The sequence below is a fragment of the Streptopelia decaocto genome, assembly GCF_964273445.1.
Source record: "Streptopelia decaocto genome assembly, chromosome: 3".
Lineage (NCBI taxonomy): Eukaryota > Metazoa > Chordata > Aves > Columbiformes > Columbidae > Streptopelia > Streptopelia decaocto.
In genome coordinates, this window is record NC_138656.1 from 90,847,607 (window position 1) to 90,871,155 (window position 23,549).

At 36.7% G+C, this 23,549-nt stretch overlaps 1 protein-coding gene across 1 annotated transcript in view; it reads right to left on the bottom strand.

Moving 5' to 3' along the window:
* Positions 1-1,488: 1,488 nt before the first annotated feature.
* ADGRB3 (adhesion G protein-coupled receptor B3) overlaps positions 1,489-23,549 on the bottom strand; it is a 449,703-nt gene continuing 427,642 nt past the window's right edge. Inside the window, exons 28-32 of the mRNA XM_082048907.1 lie at positions 22,835-22,874; positions 19,936-20,579; positions 11,279-11,314; positions 3,859-3,963; positions 1,489-1,920 (exon numbers count right to left, since the gene is read on the bottom strand). Coding sequence (XP_081905033.1) covers positions 1,732-1,920; positions 3,859-3,963; positions 11,279-11,314; positions 19,936-20,579; positions 22,835-22,874 — 1,014 coding nt within the window. The 3' untranslated portion in view covers positions 1,489-1,731. The remainder of the gene's footprint in view (positions 1,921-3,858; positions 3,964-11,278; positions 11,315-19,935; positions 20,580-22,834; positions 22,875-23,549) is intronic.

A 23,549-nucleotide genomic window follows, 5' to 3' on the forward strand; every position in this document is an offset into this window, starting at 1 on the left:
AGTTCTGATCGATTGATGTATTGCAATATTGAGTACCACATCATATAACTTCTAGCTACCTAAACCAGTTAATGGGCTTGATATCATTTGGCTGATAGCTAGTTATTTTGTATTTGTGCTGAAGCAATAGCTTAGAGAAGTCTGCACTCTGCATGAGATGCTCACTCAAAGTAAGCAAAGTCAGGCTCCTTCTCATGTTTTAAGTACCTTATTACGGCCTGGAGGAAGGATTTACAAACTGAAACACTTTTCTGAAGGCTGGTCCTAAGGTTGGTCCTGATTACTTTTCTCTCAGCAGATGAATGACGATCCCCTTCTAACAATGCTCTGGGGTAAGTTCTTGCTGATAAGAAGACTTTAGTCTTTTTTTCCTCCTAAGCAAGTTGGTGGTCATGTTTTCTTCCTTTTTAAGAGCTCTTCAGCTAGCAGGCTGCAGCATATTCAATTCCATACAGCAGGAACTAAAATAGTTTTGGAATTTTTTTTCCTAGAATTATGGCATATGAAGACTTGAGATATCTTCCTCTTCTCCCCACCCTGCCCCTGAGCTGTGCTGTAAATGAGGAGAGATTTTGAGGCTCTGCTTTGGGTTGTAAGCACAGAGAGGGAGATTTAGTCTTTCTATTCCTAATTGTTTAACTGTATGTTCAATATTAATCATGTGCTGTTCTTGATTTATAATACGTAATACACTCTTTTTTTTTTTTGTCTAAAATCTTCAGAATTTTTTATCTTCAAAGTCTTTCTTCTTGTATTACAACAATGCCATACACAAGATTTAATGATTCTGAATCACCATTTTCTTTGGGTGTTGTGCATTGAACTCGACTTATTTTCCACTGTTTTTCTGCAACAAGACAAAACTTCTTATAAAACAGAACAATTGTAGTAGTATTCTGACAAGTCCAATTCCTATGGTACATTGTCACAAAAGAATACCTAAAAAAAACCCAGAATGTCCATACAAACCTACTAATATGCAGGAGTTAGAACAACATACTATTAAAACTTCAAATACACATTCAGTATGTGTGTTTTTAAAGAAAACTATAAATATGCAAATTTCAGATAAACAAATACAGAATAAAATGCACTAAGAAACTGATATGTAGACAAAGGTTTATTTACACCATACAACATTTTAAATATTTTATACACAGCTGCAGCAGAGAAAGCTACTCTGAGCTTTCCAGAGAAAACTGCAATAATAAAGATGTGAAATATATTATTCATATAAAAGTGAGATTATTACTTTATTGCATTTAAAGCAATGAAGAATGTAGCTCAACAGACATTCATTTAATGACAAAAACTTTGCTTTTATATTATAAAGTAAAAAGTGTAGTAATGGCCAAACAGACTGTTATAAACTTTAAAAACTGCATAAATATATACATTGTGCTTCATGGTGAAGTTTTTTGAAAACTAAACCAAATGAAGCTGTTACAACATGAATCGTTGCTTGAGGTTTATCTATAAAGATTACCTTACAAATCCATTCCACGGGTACTTACAACACACGATGGTAAGAATTGTACACCTGGTTCTCCACTAGCCGCTCTAGTGGGAATATACTGTACGAAAAAAGCCACTGACATTTGGCACAGGAAGAGCCTGACATAAAGTAGTCACAATGTTCAGACAGGAGCGTCAGGGTTCCCAAAGTCTCTTTATTGTCAGTGCAACAAATTATTTTTTGTTTTTGTTTTGTTCAGTTTGTTTTCATTTTTGTTAAACTTCTGTTTGAAAATCACCTTCTTGCACATCTAAAGGCAAGTTCAGACACTTCTCCCATTCTGCTGGTCTGAGTTCTAAAGCATCTTTTGCCTCTGTGTCTAATACATTTATCGTTGTATAGTGTTGGTAGTCGCCTGGGGTTTTGAAACTGTCCCATGGAGCCTTGCTTGGAGCAGAGTTCTCCTGAAGATCAAAAAAAAGAAGAATCAAAATCAAAGATGAAATAGTGTGTTCACCTTTCATAAGGCTGACTGCTAACGTGCTCTCATGAGACACAGAAGGCAGAGATGGGAAATGGCTTTGCAGGGAGCCAGGCTGGCGGGTGTTCAGCACCGCTGCAACTCCCTCTATGAACAGTCACCACTGTGGCAGGCTCCTCACCTGAGCTGCCATCTAAGCCCCTTCTTGCACAAAAAACAATGTATGTGAGGAATGGCAGAGTGATCCAGTACCAATAGCCATCTTTTTAATAGAGGTTGTGTAAAAAAGTGGGAAAAGAGAAAAAGAGGTAATTGAGAAGAGCTTGCTGTCTGAAATATGGAGTGGTTTGAAACAGAGATTGCCAGCTGGATTTTAAATTCAGGCAGGCTCTTGACAGAACCATGGAAACCTAGTCATTGAAAATGCTGTGAGAGCCACCTTGCTTTACAGGCTGAGGAGCTCAAGCATATTAGGAATAACAGGCTGAAAGCTGGTTATTTTCTATTGAATTTTTTATTGTTGTTGTTGAATGCTAAATTTTATAGGGTGAAAGACATTATGGACTAAGACCAATTTATGATTTCTGCTCTAACATTTTAGGTGGGACATCGTTGCCAAAACTTGACATTTTTGCACCATTTTAGATGCCTTTAGATTTTCTGCCTGATCTCAAGCTATCTCTCATGAGAGGTTCTGATCTCCTTTTACCTCTGTGTCATCATTGCTGTGCTGTAGAGCTGAGGCTGTCTAAAATAGCCTGAGATGCCTATATTTAGGTGCCTGGATCACTCTCTGACTCTCTTACAGATAGAGCATTCCTCTGGGCAGCTTTTATTAGCAGACCTTTCAGAAACATAGCGCCGATGTGAAACAGAATAAACACAACTCTTCCACTGAGATTCCCTTTGAGATTTTGAATTAATCCAAGCTTTACGTGGATAGCAAATCTCAAACAGGGAGGTGAATGCAAACTTCACATGTCAGCAAATCTCAGAAGGAGGAGTGAGAGAGAACTGGGTGCAAAATAACACATATCACAGCTAAAAGTTCATCAAAGAATCAGGGCCAAATTTCTGCCGGATTAAGGTGATGTAAGTGACGTAAATCCATTGGCCTCACATCTGCTTAATATCTCTTCTTCATGTCTGAAAGCAGCTCTTCTGAAAAAGTTATAGAATACAATGATTCTAGCTCAGTTCCATTTAGTATACATTTTCACATTATAAGATTATGTATAAATTATTACTAATCATAATATTACTGCTAACAAATATGTCACACTAATTTAACTGTTTTAATTAGGCAGAATCAATTATTTCCTTGCTCCCATTATCAGATGTAGTCAGGGTGTTACACATGTGTGTATGAGTGTACGTGTCTAAATCTGAATTATGATGATAGCAGAGTCAGCTCAGGATGATTTAATTTTCGGTTTTCCCTCAGTAAATATTTATAAACCCATTATGGAAAAGACACAGCATTACAGAACCTGTATGATTTCTGGACCATCTCATGTATAGGTGAATCAAACTGGACTTGTTTGTAGTAACTAATTTAATATCTGCTTGCCTAGATAGAGGAAAAGCCCTATTGGCCAAATTACAGTAGTGAGCTGCTTTCTCTATATAAAGTCCTTTAGACTTGGTAGGCATATACAGATTTGAAATGTGTTCCCTACAGCTCAATTCCTTGTCCTCTATGATGATGTCAAGAGAGTTAATTATGGTCTACCTGTAAAACCCAATGAGCCTTGACATAGGTTAGATTAATGAAAATACCTTTTGTTATAATTTTGGGGGCTATCTAAAGGTGTTTCACAGTGAGGTAATCTCAGAAAGTATAGTGAGTTCGAAGGACACTTGTTTCATTGTTGTTGTTAAGGATCCATCATATTTTAAATATCTAAGAAGGAAAACTTACCATGCTGCCTGATTTTGGTACATCCCGAAATCTGTCCAGCGTCTGAAATTTCTGATTTAGCTCTTGAAACAATTCCATGTGCCTCTTTCTTGTATGCATGACCTTCTGCAAAATGGAACATAATTGCTTATATTTATAATTGGATCTTGGCTTTTTTTCTTTTTTTTTTTTTTTTTTTAAATGTTATTTTTTTTTTTAAGAGAAGTATTATTTTCCCCAACATAATAAAGTAAATTGAATTTGGCAGGGCCATCTTTTCCCTGTAGACTCAACGAATGGGAGTGAATTGCACTGAGCTTTCTCTCTGCTCTGTTCAATGCTTTTCCTGTGTACAAGAGACTGTTTTCACCCCACATTTATTGAGTTGCTGAAATTAAGGGACACTGATTTTGTGCTAGTCTAGAAGTATTTTGAAAGTAATGGCAGTTTCTCAGAAAGACTCGTGCCCATTAGGAAGATTATTTTAGAACTTCTGTTTTCAGCATGGATGTTAATATTTTAATTTCTATAGGAATGTAGCAATTATTTGTAATAGTCCCTATCCGAGTAATTTTTATGAGAACACTGAACACAGAAGTTTTGGCCCAAAATGGAAAAGCTCCAAACTTTATGTCTTCTTGTCACTCAGATGCAGTTGAAATGGAATTCATCTTAAGAGAAGTAGGCACAGTTCTTCAATTCTACTTGTTTTCTTATGTCATGGACTGGACAATTGGAAACCACCCTCCGTCTAGCCCGTGTACAGGGCACTCTTCCACAAAAACTAATTATACAGAACTCCTGTGCAAGAGGTGGGACCCCAAGCAGCCCCACAGTTGGAGGAGACCCTTGACCATTTACCTGCCTTGGCAGCTACACGGACAGTGAAGCCTTTTTTCAAGGCCAGAGTGTCAAGCCTACCCTTTGCATTGTTTCCAAACAAGTTCACGCCCAGGTAGGGACTCAGACAAGGTTCTGGAGCAAAGCTGAAGGCTACTCACTGTTCAACCAGTCTCACGGTTCTGTGGTTGGGTGGAGAGGGGACAGGAGGGGCTGAGGATGCTTCACCTCAGTCCAACAGCAGATGGGCTCAGCTTGGCCTTTCTTAAGCTTTTGTAACTGCTTGAACTTGAGTTAAAGCTAGGGCAGCAGCCAATAACATTGATAGAAAAGGAGCAGGATACCATCCTCTATGCATGTCCACTGATTGTCAAGCCTGATTTTCCCCGGCGTTGTGTGTGACAAACCCTGCGAACTTACGTACCCAGTACCTGAGTGTGACCCTTCCCAGCAAGTAATGCTCTGCTATGTCTGGGTTAGTACCTTTTAAAATGGAGTGGCAGTAGCCGACCCCCAAATAATGCTTTACCAAACCCAATTTTAACTGTTATCTTTCACTTGCATTCTGTATTTATAAATTTTATGAAATATGGCTGCTGTCTTGATCATGTATTTCTACTGCTACGCTCTAATAACCGTATCATCCTTAATAAAGCTACACTGTAAGTTGAGAACTTGTTTCGCTTCTGAGAACAGGAAATTTGCAACATTATTCACAAAAGATACATGAGCTACAGCAAGCAATTAAAGACCTATTAGAACTTAACCTGAATTGTGGGGTGAATAAGGGAAACAGTTTTGCAGGTTTTGGTGAGGAACTCCTTGCAAAATATGATTTAACTAGTATTAGCTGATCCGAATTTATGAGGGAAGTTTCACTTAAGTCACTTCCTAGGGATTCTTTGAAGCTATTGTTGTTATGGTAGACAGGGATATCTAGCAAATTTTATATACACAGGATTAAAAAAGAAACGTTCTACCTCAAAGACTATTATTGGCTGAAATAAGCAGACATGCTGAAGGGAATAAAACAGATTTGGTGGGTTAAAATACCACCTCTAAAAGCAGGAAATAGCATATGACTGTGAAACAAGTATCTCCAGTTGGAAACTTTTTAATAGAAGGCTAGGATTATAGAGAATGTTACTTTCTGATATTTTTTTCTGAATCATGTACCCAAGAATTTGTTAAATAGCAAATATAAATAATGCAAATGTCTTACTCAGTTCATTACATTATTCCTGAGGAGAAGTAGGTGGGAGGAAAAATTAAACACTTGCAGTGGGAAGTCTGCCAGGAAAAAGGCTTTAAATTTTATTCTTAATAGCGGAATGACTGGTATGCACATGTACCCATGGATCTTTTGGCCGCTTTGTGTTTTCCTGGCTTCCATTCCATAATACCTACCCACTGAGACCTGACCCTCCCCACTGCTTATAAAGAATGATCTGAACTAAAGGTGAAGTAACTTAAATTTCCAAATTTAACTCTTCTTTTATAGACTTCTTCTAAATTCTTTGTTAGGAAGTACCATCTCCTCTCCTTTGTAGAAAATGTGCTCTGTTGGGTGTGCTCTCTTTTATAAGAAAATAACCCACAAAGTATTTGTGGGGGTTTAATCTGTTTTCTCTATTAAATGGGCAATGTGGAAAACACAGCTTTATCAGTCTTAGAAATCCATTAGCTTTAGCAATACAGAGCTGGAGATCTTGACCAGTATATACTAGGATGATTCTAGTAGCATTGAGACCTGAACAGGATGGAAAAGGAGCTTCTCGTGTTCCCCTTCAAAAACATGCCTTCTCTAGGCACAGCTGGGGATGTGCCCATTAAGGCCGCATCCCCTCAAGAAGTGCCTGAGTTGGCCCTCAGGCTGCAGACACGTCTTCTTCTGGTCTTTCCTGCAGCCTCTGCAATTCTTGTACTCCACGACCTGAAGTGGGTGAGACTGAACTGACACCCCTTCCACATTTCTACCCCCACTCACAAGTAACATCAATGGTGTGTTTTGAAAAGACTGAGCCTTAGTCTGATGAGCATCTATTCCTACTACTATCTACTATTCAAGGGTGGATGGCTACCATCAAGATGGGGAGGACTTCAAACATAACTCTGTACCCAGCTACCTTTTTTATTTATGACAGGGTTGTAGCTGAACTCTACCTCAAGCATAAACGTTCTTACAAAGATTTGAAGATTTGTGGTCAATCTTTTGAAGGACAGTAATAATACTGAGTTTGCCTTTGAGATATTCTATATTGTCACAGGTAAAAATGCTCTCTTTCAAATATTGTATGAAATAGCTAAGTGAAAAGAACAGATGGGGAAATGCCTTCCCAGCCCTACAATGGAAACATGCTGTGATTTCAAGATGTTATAGGTACGATCAGTTGCCAGACTTGAGAGTGGTAAAGGATTTTTGCCCGCAGGCACATTTTCTTCACCTTTCTCTTTGAGAGATGTCTTCAGGTCAGTAAGAGGAAGATTTTAAACTTTTCTGTGAATTTGCAATGTTGTTATAACGAATACCTATTGCCAATCAAATTCTGAAAGAAATAAACTCCAGCAATAAATGCTGAATTAGCATTATTGCTGGTGAGAGTCTACTGCTTTGTGGAAACAAAAGAAGACATTCTGGTATTCACACTTGTTCTGTGTATCCTTGCTCTTTCTCAAGGCCGGAGCTCAAGAAGAGCCAGAGATGACTTGAATCCTGGGGAACAGGGTGATAGGCACTTTTCTGAATTATTTGGCACAAATGTTATTACAAGTAGATGCAATGAATGCCTCATAGAAAGGGGAGAGCGGGGTGAATGGCTGGGGAAATCCGGGAGTTAGACCCTTTCATAGACTTTAAAGGTAAATTGTGATCTTGAATGTTAAAATGCCTGTGAATAATACTATTTAACTCTCCTGTATATTTTTGTAAGTGTCAGAGCACACCTATTATAAAGTCCTCCTGGGAATTTCCACAGCATCTGTATTTCTGTTCAACATAATTAGAATGAACTTTATTTGATCTGACAGCTAAGTATTAGTGCTGAGCCTTCATGAAAAAGCTACCTGTCCAGCTTTAGGGAAAAGCAGAGCATAATGACCGCAGTTGGAGGGCACTTATCTGGGGTCACCCCAACCAGCAGCAGCAAGGATCCAAAGTGAGCAGACCTATTAATTTTGGTCATGTTTTGGATACCAGACTGCATGAATGAGTCTGAACTAATCCTTGGTAATCACAAGAAAAGAGCTGTAAAGCTGTTCCATGTTGACTGTTCATTTTAGCAGACTTCAATGTTCAAATAGATTAGTCAGTGTTTTGCAAAATCTAATAGTGGACAGTATATTATTTAGCAGTAATACTTTCTGCCTACAGACTAAACCCAGTATGTTACAGTCATTCTTTTTGCTACATAACGGGATAATTTAAGAATGTAATGCTGAAATATTTTCAAAGAGTAAACAAGAAACAAGTGGCCCAGTTCTTAAGAGACTCCTCTGTAAGATCTGTGGTAAGGGCTGGCCAGTTTGGATGTCATCTTTTTTCTCTCTCTCTTTCCTTCGACAGGAGACATAAGCTTTCTATAACACTACCCAGCAGTCACAAGACTTTTATTATTTATAGTCCATTGCAAAGGCCTTTAAAACTACACCTGTATTTCTATATATATTGGAGAAAACAGGACCAGAGACTATTTTATGGCATCGAGTACAGTCATAGTCTGCCTGTGTACACATGACATAGCAGCTGGCTTTGAGTTTGAGCTGTGGCTCCAGAAAAAAGTTTGCATTTCATGTATTTTGTTGTTTTACTTACAAATGTCCATATTAAAGTAAGTGTTGCATTGCAGTCCACCAGCATAGTCTTTTTTTTCTTTCCCTTTTTTATTTTTTCTTTTTTTCTTTTTTTTTTTTTTTTTTAAGAAAGAAAAAAATAGAAACTGTGACTCTACTGTAGTAGGTCAAACATGTCCAAGATCATTCTCTGGCACCATCTAGCATGGAAGGTTCTCCATGTTCTCCACAAATGCTATGAAATTCTCTTAGTCTTCAAAATAAGAACTCTACAACCAAATTGCCTATTATGAATGGTACCTAGGTTGCATTAGTTCCCTGAGGACTTTTCAGGAACTGTTTGGAGAGACAAGGGTAACCCAGACTAAAACAGTAAAGATCATTCTAAAAATTCATTCATATTAAAACTGGCATTTTGGCACCCAGAAATGTTCCATCAAATGTCTTCAGCAAGATAGGTATAGCCTGAGGGTTTGTCTTGTATGGATATAGAGAGACGTGTGAGAGGTTGTGGGTGTAGAGACTGCTGGGAGAGTGTTAAAAGGATGGAGCTTGACACAATCTTATCTGTACTGCATATTTCACATTTGTTATCCTCAGAAGTGTGGAAGGATGGTTTCTCGGAGAGTGCCAGATGTCACTGGTCACAGACAAAGCAGAGAAGGTGTTAAATATTTAAGTAATATGGCCAATCACTCTAGCTTGACCTCACCTCCAGGCTCTGTTCTATTTTGAAGTCAAGCTGCTTTGAAGTATCAGAAGAGCAGTGCTTTGGCCACAAAACACTATCTCAATCCCTTCATCAGTATGCCTTGCTGAGTGAAGGAAGCTAGGTGACTACTTGAACATTTTATGGCTTTTTTATTTTGCTTTACCACAGTCAGCCAGCCATGCTATGTGTAAGAACACAGGAAAGCCCACAGGCTTAATCAGAGGAACCATGAAACAGGGAGGTGAGATGAGGTTAGTCTGAGTCAGTACTTCTAAAACACAGCAGCGACTGGCACAGTATTGTTGCTGCTCTCACTTCTTCGGCAGTGACCCTAATGGCCCCATCCTTACTTTTTTACAAAAACGTATAATTCCTGCATTTTAATAATACTTCTAAAAATATTAGGCCATGGAGCAACAATGCTGCAAACAAGAAAAAGTTGTAAGCATCTTAAATACACTATGTGAGTCAAAAGAAAGCATGTAATGGGCGGCCTGATTCCTGAGAGCAGAATGTGTACTGTGTTGTTGGTGTTAATTTGGTGTTGGACCATGATCATCTGAGTGATAGGAAGAATGTTTTAGTGTCTGTTGCCACAGAGATTGTTCTCGTCATGAATGGCATGATATTCCTACCTTTCAATAAAACAGTAAAATTCAGAATTCTCTATATCCAAATAATTATAAAACTTCTATTCATATTGATTGCATTTAATTTTAGAATTGCTTCCACCTTAAAATTTTGCTGTTGATTCATGTTTTTCTTCTTCCTTTCTATACATTTATCCTAAAGCATACTTACAATAATATTTTCATTTTATCTTCTTTAAACTTATTGTGTGAATCCTTGCCTGGTGCATCATTTGAGAAATTACATGGCTGCTTAAGGTAACTATACTCTCTGGGGGAAAATGACATAGGGGATGAAGGCATGATGTTACATTACCAAGAAACCCCAATCGGACACAGAAGGTCAGCATTTCAGCAAACGCAAGTCACCAAAGCAAACCCTTCTCTCATTGTGAGGCTTCTCTCACCACTGCTATGGATGCATTTGGCTAGTTCTCCCTCTTTCTTCTCTGTGTACCAGAATCTGACATCTGAATGTACATGTGCTTACAGCCGACATAATAATATAAAATGCTTTTGTTTGTATACACAGAGGGTGATTTATAAAGTTATAGTTGATATATGCTGATCACTGTATGTTAAAGTTTAGCCCAAGATCTGTAGCTTCCTTGCAATATGATTGTTCAACTTGTCTGGAGACACAGTTAATGAATTATATCACACTATTAACATTCATGACAGACAATCTGTGCAAAAATCCCAAATCCATAAATTATTAACATCCCCTTGAAAACTAACTGCTGTATTGCTTCTAGTAGAGAGTAGAGAAAAAAACCTCAAATAAACAAAGCTCAGCCTTAATCATACTGAAGGGGACAGAACAAAACAATCATTAACTAGCACAAACAAACCTTCTCAGTGTGGTGGATGCACATGCCCCACCCTGCGACACTCATTCAATGGGGTCTAAGTCTGAAATTGTGGATATTCAATGTGAACAACCTCACACGAACTTGATTTTTTATATAGCATGTGATCCATAAGATTTGACAACTCCAGTGCTTCATCATTCAAAATTTGACACATTCATAATCACTATTTGGATGTGAAACTCATATGCCAGTTATTAGTATTGAAGAAAGAGAGAACAAATTATTGAGAACCTCCTGAACAAAGTAACCTTCTGCAACAATATGGCCTATCTTACAGAAGTGTCACGCTTTTTCAATAGATAGATAGCGAGCAAAACAAAAACAAACGAACAAAAAAACAGATGAAAATGAAGAGGCAGAGAATTAAAAAACTGAAACCATGATGGTTAATATTGCAACATGACAATTTGATCTCAGAATATTTTACAAACAAGTTGCACCAAAGTATTTTTAATGAATTGCTCATCATGTTCCAGTATCAATTGAACAACCCTATGACATCTACTATGTCAGAAGGCTAAAATCTGGTAAAATGAACACTTCACATTTACTTATAGGAAAATACTTTTAATAATCAGGAATAATTCAGTAAAACTTACTTCAAAGTCAAGGTCCGAATAACGTGATTTTCTTCTCTATTAAGCAGTAAAAAAGAAAGAAAAAAGAGGTTGTATTAACAAGGGGACTATTCACTAAATCATAGTAACGAGTCTAAATAACATTCTTGGTTTTTTATTAGATATATACTAGGTATTTGGTGAGAGGTTGTAGATTTTATCTTGATAATTTAAGATTAAGGCATGACTTTGCATACAGTTTTTTAGACCAGTACCAAATTATTTTATCTGAAATAAACCAGACTACATTTCACTGGGATGCATAACATGCATGTTATTTTGCATGCAATTGACCCTGTTGGTGTATAAAATAAATCTGTTTCTATACTTTCTGTGGTATTTACAAATTATCATCGTATTTATACTTTCTACACAGCTATCTATACATGTCTATGATTTAGATTTGTACAGCTATACAGAAATTGATTCTTTCCTACAGCAAGTTTACATTGGTACAACTCCATTGATTTTAATGGAATAAATGACAGCAAAATCAAGCCGAAGCCATCTATACTTTCCATAGCTTCAGCTTGTTTCTTTGCAATGACAATCTGGATGGGGAAAGCAATGGTTTCATTTTACACTTATGACAAATCTGATTCAAAGCATCTGATATAAAGCAAGAATGATTTACTAGTGTGGTAATCACTTGTATACAGTGCAACAGAATATGGTTGCTATCACAAGTAGTTTAGCATAGAATTTTTTACAGATCCTAAAAAGAAACAATTATAAAGTCAAATTATATCAGAGAAGAAATATATATAAAGAAGATTTAGAAATATTTTTTTTTTTATCATAAGGCTGGAAATTGAATGACTTGCAATAGACTAAAGTGATGTAGAAAGTGATTGGAAGAGCTGAAAAAAAGAGTGAAAGGACATGCAAATGGAAAGAAAAGATACATTCTCCTTCAGCAAGAAGAGTTAAAGGAAGGGAAAAGTACCCTAAGTAAAGAAAAAGGCTTGCTGCTACTATTTAACCCTAATTTTTGTGGTAAGATAGGAGGGCTTTAAGTCACGGCGAATGAACCTTTTCAAATATCACCTAGTTTCTGCAGCAGGATACAAACTAAGCCCATTAAGTGAAGATAAATAATGTTACTGATATAAGACTTTTTTTTATATCATTTAACAAACATGCAGGCTTTAGTAAGTTTTTATATTTTCTTTCAACAGAAGGAAATAATTTTACAATTGTTTCAGTTGTAGAAAGCAGAAAATGTTTATTTTCTGAGCTCTTGATAGTACCACTTTGTGACATATTGTCTGGTTTTGTAGTAAAATCTTGATGCTTCGATCCACAATAATATGAAGAAAATCACTGTAGCACTGTTGACACACTCTGATGCCTGAAGAGCTCAGAGGCAGTATAAAAGAACCGTCTATAAAACAATTAAACCAAACAACAACAACAAGCTTTGGAGAAGCTATCTTTAATCAGCAAGGCTTGATTTAATGTAGCACACTTAAAATAGACTTTTTAAAAATAAATTAAACAATTCTGAAAAAATGAGCACCATGAAAACATGGAAACATCAAAGGTCTTGGATGTAAGAAAAATATGAGGACATTATGCCCATATTTTTAAAGTAGCTAAGTTCTTACTTCTCATTCATGTTAAGGGGGCCTTGGTACAGGTGTAACTTTGACATAGACCTTAATTGTTCCACAGTGAACCAGCACCTGAAGAAATCTACGTATCTCTAATGAGGGAAGATCTATTTTCAAGGTGCAATTAGAGCACATAAAGGTTCAGTTGTTACAAAAGAAGAAACGTGTACAGCAGATAATGAGGTGAAGCTTACAGGAGCAGCTTTGAAAAAGCTGGTTTTAAGCTACAGTTCAGTAATAAATGTGATATCATTGAACTGTTTGACTGAGAATCCTAAGTGAAAACATGGAAAATTTAGGAAGAAATGTGTTGTTTGCTAGACACTGTGATTTATAAAATTGGAGCATTTGTAGTTTGGCTTAAGTCTGCTTGACTGTAGTGAAAATATTCTTGGCACAGCTGGACTATTAGGTTTTGTAGCTAGGCAACTCTACCACTGTTTACATGGTAAAAAGACATATCTAACAGACTAACATATTTAACTGTTCCATTGTCAGAAAACCATAACTGTTACGATTCTGCTGTTAGATCACACCAGTTATGAACAAACAATTCATACTACAGGTTTATCTCAGTGGGGATTTTTCTAGGGCTCAACAAGAATCTATCACAAACATGTTTATTTTAAACTCTAGTCTTGAAAGTGAATTTGGATTATCTATTAGAGAAATACACTGTAGAAAACATTCTTGGAGTGATAGAAGAGATGACCTGGCAAGGTTTTTTCCACCTCTGATCTCTACAGCTCTTTGATCTTAATTGATGAAATCCATTTGACAGCAAAAAAATGGCACCCATCATTCATGCCAGGACCAAAGTGAAACTCTGAGAAAAGAGGATCGCAGTAGTAATTTATTTTAAATCAATTTTACTTTGCGCTAATTGTGTATAGTTTCACTCTGTAATTCCAAAGCAACTTAAACACTGCTCACGGAGGGACAAAAATCGAACATTGAAGAATAATTTCCATACACCAGCATGTGCTAACCTGTTGACACCAGGAAAGAGCTGCTCTTACTAAATGACTAATAAAACCCCTCTCCATCTCTGTAAAATGGCAAATGCCTGATTTTCCCCTTATTCTAGTCTGTGTTACACCACTACCCGATTAATTACAGGAGATACTCCTGAAGATACATTACATTGTGCAAAATATAATTGAAACCAGAGATACCATATTATAGTTAGGGCTATAACCATGCTTCCGTTAATATAAAGCCTTATTATCAGCAGTTTACAATTCACCCTGAGGCTAGATTTGACTTACAAGATCTTAGCCTGGGGAGGATTTTTTCCCTGAACAAAATTAAAGGAAAATCTTTTTTGGCCCTCAGAGATACAAAAGTGGAAAGGGGATAGACAGTATTGATTTAAAATGTCTTTTGTGTGTATATAACTGAAAAAATCCTTAGTTTCTGAATAGAAGATTATGTTCATAAGATGATCGAGACATAAAGCAAGTAAATTTTTGTGAAAAGTTGGATTAGCTTTTTAATGTGGGAATTTTAAGTCTTTAAAATATGCTAGCAAATTTAATACATAAACACACAACACAAACATAACTTCAGAGATCTCAATTTAAAACTATTCTGGCAAATTATTCCAGTTTGCTGCTCCCTTTTTAATAGGGTAGCTTGCAGATGTGTTTACTCAACCAACCAAACCCACTTGTTTTGTGTTTCTGAAGGCTTTGAGGGGAAACTGAGCACTTCTTAAATGGACAAGCAATTGAAAATATGTTTCTTAAGGATCATATGTAGTTAAGGTAGATGGTTATAATAGGAAGTCTGACATATGTGCTACACTTCATAACACTGACTACAATTTCAGTTCTTTACATCTTCAGTTGTAAAAATCAACTCTGCCTGATTCTACCCCTGCTCCTCTACGGTAATCTGAAAATCAGCTGCAACATTTTCTGAAGTCAGAGGAATCAGAGACCTACTCACTGAAGTGAAAGACAGAGAGGTTGTTATAGGGCCAGACTTCATTTCACTAAGAGTCACAAAACTGGCAAGAACTGTCTCCACAGCTTATTGAAGAATGAAATGAGGAATGGGAGGGAGAGAAATCTGAGATACAGAATGCCTGAAAATAAATCCAATGTGGAAACATGATAAAGAGGAAATTCCTTTGGTGTTTGTCTCTCCATTTTTGTTCTCTCTCTCTTTTTGCTTCTCATAAATCAAAATGACTTCACACCATTTTGCTTTTGTTCTGCCTGATGCTCTGGTACTTTATTGACAAGACTGACTGTTTTAACCATGTATTTCTTCTCTCCTTTCCTGTTCTCTCTCATTTTTTCTGTCTTATTTTATTTTGTTTTATTTTAGACCTTGCTCCTTTCCTGATGCTTTAATTTCCTTCTTCCTAACACCTTCATTTTAAGCTGCCACTCTATTTCTGCCATCTTTCTTTTACTTTTTTTCTGCATGCTTGTCTTTCTTTTCTCTCCTCTTTATTTCTGCCTTAACATTTTCTTTGCACTTCACTATCTTTAATATATCCCTTTATTTTCCCAGCTATAACAGTTTTTCTTCCCAGTGTCCTACATCAGCTATTTGGCCAATGAGCTCTGGAGTTGACTTTCTTTGTATGTATTAAGAGCTCTCATGAATGAATACAGAAGGATTATTTTGATCACACAATCAGCTTCCCATCTAATGGCTTTATGTCTTTATCTACATAAAGATATCATAGCAGAAAATGAGACATAAAGAAGACATGAGATGGGAAAGAGAATTCTGGTCCTTTACATGGCAAATGCTTTGAGAAGTCATCTCCTTTCTGTTCTTATAAAGCAGATGCTCTTTATTCCCTTTAATAAATGTTTCTATTGCCTGTCTTTGCACACCCTTCCTCTTATAACAGTTAAAAGTCTCTGTTTCCTTTCAGCTCTTTTCCATTTCTTCTCACGCTACGCTAACCATAGCGTAGAAAGAACCCGTCAGTCTTCTTCCACAAAGGTTACAATGCAAGTCTCCTTGCATAGTCAGGCAGCAGGTATCTACCCCCTCTTGCATTTTTTTTTTTTTGGACAATAAAAATAATTACTTTTCCTGGATATATGTTGCACAGATCAGCTCCTTCCTCTGCATTTAAACCTCCTAACCTCTCCTTGCATCTAAGTGGCTGGGAATGCACTACTTCAAAGTAATTTAATTTTAATGAGCTCACTACGCTGAGTACATTTTCAAAACAAAAAGTATTCCAAAAGAGTGTATCGAGAGTGGTTTCTTCATTAAAATCAAAACACTTTGAACTGAAGGAGCACACTCCAAGCCACTTCGATGCCAAGGTAGCAAATCCAGTTTTAATCCATGCATATAACGGATGTGCAGGAGATTAGCCAGATGTTTAATTACTACTCCTAAGAAACTCTGTGATGTACTTATATGCCTGCCAGTGGCTACATAAGTAATGTTGGGTACATACCAAATAAAATAAAAAATCACTGACTTACACATCAGGAATCTGCAAATCCTTAAATTTTTACTTATTAGGGCAAGAGTTGTATGTAAATAGTATGGCATTCTGAGACTATCTTTCGAAAGCTGAAATTCTTCCATATATAATAAAGCATTTGATTCTTCCCAACTAAACAGAAAAAATATGCAGATATAAAAATTAGAAGAAAGTTTGTGTCACATTGTAGGATTGAACTGACTAAATTTAGGACAATGACATTTTTGCTGTTTCTGTCTGAACTAATCCTGGCTTGCTCTATGGCACCTGAAGACAGACACCTGCACTGAGGGCATGCGATTTACTTCATCCTGAAGCACAAGTCTAAAAGGGGTCTAAAAGTGCCTATTTGTCTACATTGACTCAGAAGGTGAAAAGCTTTATTTCCATATCAGAAGGGGAAAATGCCTACCTTTAGATATCTAATGGTAGGGGTCCTACCATTAGAAGGGGAAATAATGGATCCTCCCTGCAGAGTTAAAAGTCACGATATACATTCTTGTGCTGATACTATAGTCGTGTTCCAAAACATCCATATGATCATAATGAATACCAAGTCTAAATAAAACAACATGAAAAAACCTGACATTTCAGCCTTCACTTTAAATAGCTTTGTTTATTTGGCTATGTGTTTATGTCTACATACACTTTTAAATTATTTGAATAGATACATGCTGCTCTAAGGGCTGATCTTCTCTTGGGATGTGCAAAATACAGAAAAGAATTTATTTCATGAACTTAGAAGTAGTATAGTAATATGCTAATTCCAGAGAAAACACCTGGGAACATAAAGTAGAAAATAGTGGAGGAACCCAACTCCCTGTACAGTGCAGAAGATGTAAAAAGAGGCTTCCGCCACCTGCCTTAGACATATCTATTTCTTCAGAAAAGTGAAAAGGGAACTGCCCCTGTTGAGCAGGAATCCATGTGGTTTTATATTGGATTTTGGGTGGAGCAGCAGTATGAGCCGAGAGAGAAGGAGGCTTCCTACTGCTCAGGATCTTCTCCTTCAGAGATGGTCTAGTCATGCTCTGTCTGGAAAAACATGGGCAGAATGACCTTGAACATCCTGCTGTGGGTTTTGCTGCTCTATAATGTCTGACAAATCCTTGTCCTTTGAAAGATCTTGAAATCTTAAAAAATTATATTCTATTGGACATCATAAATATTTTGAAAAAAACCCCCTTGCCCTCCCTTTATTTTTTTATGGCAGCAATAAAAGTTAACCCAGCCAGTCAGTCCTAACTATAGCATTTTTGGGTTTTACCTCAACCCTTGCTTCTTACACACTGCCTACAAAAAACACAATCACATTCTTTATCTGGCTGGATCTGCTTATCTGGATCTGTTTGAGACTCTGATGTTCTACGTACATTTTTTTTCATGTTCTTCAATTAATTGCAGCACATCCTTATCAAAAGATGAAATAATGCTATATAATCAAGTAGCGTTGAGAACCACAAAGGCAGACACAAAAGCCAGAAAAGTTCCTTTCATTTCTGATCTTCCCTAGTATCTGTTTTTTCCTAATACATGGAATTATGCTGGGTTTGGTTAGGTTTAATAATGTAACTGTTTACAGCTTTCTGAACAAAAATACATATTTCTAAACCTGATATGTTTACCAAGTTAGAAGACACTAAATATTTATTACCATATTTTACTGTATTTTACTATGTTTTCTACTACATGCTTAGTAGTCTCTTCTGAGCATAAAAATAATATACAGAATGGTGATTCAGATTTGGTACCTACATCCCATTTGAGGGGTAAACTTAAAATATGATACAAATACAGTTAAAAAACGAACATTAAAGGAGCAGTACATTATACTCAGATTTTCAGGCACATTTTCCAAGGTGGCCTCAGGACTTAGGACTCTGTCTAAAATGAAAATAAAATATTGTCCAAATTTTTACAGCTTAACTAAAGTCTTCTTTTTTTAGGTCTCCTAGATGGCCTTTGTCACCAATGGAAAGAAAGAGGCATCACCAGAGAGCAATTTAGACCTCAGGTGGAGTGGATGGTGTGCTGGCAGGTATGTCTATTTTCTGAAGGAATTATGAGCCTTCCCTAGATATCCCACCAATATGTCTAATCTTAACTGGGCTGGATCAGAGCAGAAGGCAGTAACTTCTTTAATGATGCAAACCTGCTTTGAAAGAGCCTGTCTGAGCACCAGCTGGGCAAGCACTTGTGCTATCTTTTAGAAATATTGTTGAAAATTTGTCCCAAGTTTATGCATATTAACTTTAACAGTGAACAAAAAGTGATCCTATTTGATTACTTGCAAAGCCCCACACTTGATTTTTCTACTATTTTTTGTTAAATTATGTCTTGTAAAAACTTATGTAAGTACACACACAATATAAACAGAAAGGGAAGTATTTCACTTTCAAAACTTGTAAAGGCATCTCTTGAAAAGAAACTAAGTTCTATTCTTATGCCCAAACTCTCCAGTCAATACACACATAAAACTTCAACTCCATTTAAAACCAAATATCCATGAGTATCCCCCCATCTGTGAAATATTGACTACAGTTCAGTGTCTAACAATTGAAAAATCAGGTAAAATTACTGCTTCCCTACACAGACGGGTCCAAACATTGTGGAGTAATAGCTAATGGCTTGAAGTTTACACATAGAGTAGAATTTTCTTCCTTCTGTAACTTCTTTCAGAAGATGAGTATGCACCATATTTTTCTCATTTATCTTTTTTTCTCACCAAATGCTACATTTCATGACATTCGAAATGCTGGTGAAATACACTTCCAATTCTTAAGGAGTCCCCAGTATGAAATCAAGTCCACATCACTGGTGGCTTTGCATAAATAAAGGCTCAACAGGAATGGCACACTTAGGTCTTAAGAAGTGATGTAAATATCTTTCGCTTTTATAATGTTTACATCTCACAGATAGATTGCAGCAATGAACTGAATCACTTTTAAGGGATTTTCAGTTCACTTTTGCAATCTCTCTGGAATCTGGGATACTCCACATGCAGTCCACCTGTACATAATGCACACATGATTTGTACGCCTGCACACACATGACAACATTCAAGTTTGTATAGAAAATAAATCAGTAAATGCTGAACTACTGGATAGAAGAATCCAAGATTTACACTAGTGAGAGCAGAATCAGACCTATCATATCCTTGACAGATATGATTGTCAGCAGTAGAATGGTAAATATTTTCAACTGCATGTTCTTGCAGGTAGGGTCAATGATTATCATTTGTATCTTGCAGGACTAGTTTTTCTTTTCATAGCAACACAGTGTTTTCCAGTGCACTTTACCTGGTAGGCCACAAAATCCTTTGCAGTTGTGTGGAATGAAACTGTACAGTTTCATACAGACTGGCTCTGAAACTTAAATTGTGTTTTCTAGGTACAAACATTTCTGACAATAAGAGAAATACAAACAGCAGCATATGAGCCCAAACAACAATTTATACTGAATTAAAACATTAGCTTCGCCCCTTAGACAGAAGATGCAATGTATTGTCTTATCATATAATTAGAACAACAGAGCATGAAATTTGTTTATGCACCACTGACCTCTAAAGAGCTCATTGATATTGTGGATCCAGTTTCACTTCTTGATAATCCTGCATTGTCATCCAGCTCTGAGGCAATGAAATTCTTCACTGCTGTGCGGGGCTCAAATGGTAAATTCTGCATATGTTCTTGGGTGGGAAGATGCTGGTCTAAATTAATATTAAATTGGTCCATTACAGAGGGATTCATATTGAACTCTGGATTAACTTTGTAGTGCAACAGCCTTTCATGAGGCAATGTATCCATGCCTATATTCATCTTGCTCTCATCTTTCAATGATGGCTGGGTATTTACTGAGCCCCTGGGCATGACTATATAGTCGCTTTCTATCATCCGTTCTTGAGGATGGACTATGTCCATATCCGCACCTCTCAAATTATCATCAGTGCATAAATACACAGTCCTCCGCAACTCACTGTTGTCTTTTTTCAAGCACTGATTGGCCAGTTCACTCATACTCATAGGCATATGGAGACCTGTTGGTTGCTGGATGATGACTTTGGAGATGATGTTTCCAGGCAAGGTAGAATAGCTCATTCCTTCAGGGTTTGGTCCCTTCTCCTCCTCTTCGTCATTTAGTGAAATTCTAGAAAGTGTTCCTGTTATAGTAGCTGCTCTGCAAGGTCCAATGTCTTTATGCAGAACTGTCGGTCAGAGAACAGAATTCTTACAACATGAAACCATGTCTGCCTAACACTCCTTTTTCTTGTGCCTTTATTTATCAGCACTCCCTTTACCAGTGCATCTTCTTAATTCTTTTTCTATTCATTCCAACTTGTATTCTATACATTTTCTTTGGGGAAGGCTTTTTTTTTTTTTTTTTTTTTTTCCAGATCAACATCTCTTAATCTGCTGTGCATAGCTGACAGAGTTCTCTGACTAAGTCTCAGTCATTTATATAAATTAGAAAGACTCCCTCATTTTTTCCTACTGCCTTACATAGATCTTAGGTGACCTACAGCTTAAGGAAAAGCCTGAAATGTGGAACTTGATTAAGGGTTTTCCAAAAAAAGTACACTATGACATCTCTACTCCCATTATTAACTCCACGTGACCTCCTGGAAAATGTCAAACAGATTGTAAGGCAGAATCATTTTGTCAATCCATTGTAATGACCTTCCATAAGATTATAACTATGAACATGTGTTTCTGAGCTCCTCAGTGTTCCTTTTCCATCACTTTTTAAAACTCTTCTGTGCTAAATTATATTTTAAATAAAAGTGATAAAAAAGTAACTACATTGGGAAGAAATTCCATTAGTATCAGAAAGACATATCTTGCTGCATCTGAAGAGGTTATAAAGAATATAAACATGTCTCACAAAACAGTCACAATCTACTTTTGGTGTGGGCCTAGGACTTCCTGTTCAAACTTGTAGCAACATCCAACAATTTTTTGTTCTGGTCAACTCCACATGTAAAAAGTATTAATCCTGTCATAGAATACAAAATTTCCAGAAGCACTGAAGGATGCATTCAAAAGCAAAGCATCTATTCGATCGCAGTTACTGATCTTAAAAAATAAATATAAGTCTATAATTCAACATTTGTAATGAAAGAAAAAGGATAGATAGTAAGAAAAAAAAAAAAAAAAAGCAGCCAATTACTGGGCTCATTCCATCTGGGTGCAAAGATTTTCTTGTCCCAGTGGAAAATATTTTAATTCATACCAGTGCGAGTTTGTACAATAAAATCCAGCTCATGGGTTGAGACAGTAAGACAACTTGAAGTATCTCAGGTGCTACTTTTACATCCCTTTTGGCAGCCTGAGGGCTCTGATGACCCAGATCCCCTGGAACCTGTCAGTTCACTGCCATGTTCCCCAGCAAGCAGCTCGTAATGCAGCCCACTTTGTCAGAGGTAGGACCTACATGGACTAATGATGGACTTCTGTCTGCATTGGATGGTGACAGATATGCATTTGTGCTACAATGTGCTTTCCTGCTCCCTGCACAATACATGTGCATATTAAAACTAATCCACATGAATCAATTACTACCATGTTGCAAGAAACTGAACTGTCAGTTTTTTAAAGGTGGGTGACTGGAAACTCAGACTTTACCTTAATGAGCTCAGCCTTCTTGGCTGCTCATAGAGCCAGCCAAGAGAGAATGTCCTTCACATGAGTGATCAGAAGAACTGAGTCAGGCTTCTACCCTGACCCACCCTGTTCAGAGAACACTCTTTCTTTCTTTCTTTCTCTCTTCACTGAAAACAGAGGGTGACTCTTGGTGGGATTGGCTCTCTAGGTAAAACTGTCCTTTGGGAATAGTTCCTAGATGTAATAATTTCTGTAGGGTTTAAAGGGTCATTTATTTTACGCTGTGCTTCACTTAAACAAGGTTGTCAAATGCTTAAAATGTGTTGTTATTATTATTATTCAGAAACAAACATAGCTGACTCATTAAAGATCATATTACTGAAACATTAAAAACAATCAAACAAACAACCACAAAAAAACCCAAACGTGTTCTACTAAAGTGGAATCAAATTTCATTTTCCTGATACTATGTTGCTTAAGCTACTGTTGATTTCACTCACAGCTCTAAAAAATTACCCTCTTTAAAACTAAACCAATTGATGCATCCTTCATATACATAAACATTGGTTGTGTACTAGGGCAAGGAAAATTTTCTGTGTAAGACTGATCTTCTTTCTAAACCCATTTTCCTTCTAATAGGCAATCATACCTTTGGCTGCTTCCCAACTGCTGAATTCTAGTAAAAGGCTTTTGTAAGAAAATGAAATAAATGTATTTGTACCGTGGCATCACTTTTTTCTTTACATTTATAAAAATACGTTGCAACCAATTGAACTCTGATATTTTTCTAGCTTTCACTTTGCAAGGAACTAGTACAAGACACCTTTTTGTTGGCTAAATGTTCTCTCAGTGTTCTTACCTGACCGACAAGCAATGTCCACGTCCTTTTCAAAATCAGTCTGTAACAAGAAACAATGAAACAGGACAACCATTATTAATTGAAAACTAAACCACAATACCTTTTTGTCAACTGGCACTTCCAAAATGTCCTACTTACAGAGTCATAGTCTCTTAAAAGTGGTTTCTTGTTGCTGAGAAGGTGAAGTGTATTGTTTTACAACAGCAGAGCTTTACAAACTTTCCTAAAGTATAACTGGGTGGTTTTCAAAGTATGCTGCCTGACCAGAAAAAATAGAATAAAATAGGTGGAAGTAGAGTATATAATTTTAAGAAAATGACATAGTGTATAGGTTATTTATGTATATGGAAGAGTAACTTCTACATCTCATGGAAGGATCATCTTTAAGGAAGCTTTTCATAGTCATTTTATAAACAGGAGTATGGAAGATAGCCAGCAATACAAATTACTATTAATAAGTGTATTCCAATTAGTCCACCCTGTCTGAAATTTCATTGATTTTTAATAAAGTGGCTATTTGTTATATAACATTCTGTCCATCCTTGCTACTAACGTGAGGATGTAAAGTTTGTACTCCCTGAAAATAACTATTATTTATTTAATTGGGCAAAAACGAATTGTAAGAGCTAAGAATAAACTTTAACAGTTGAAAATACAAGCACGCTTTTCCCAGTTAAGCAAAACTATTTATCCTGTTACAGAATTCAAGTAATTT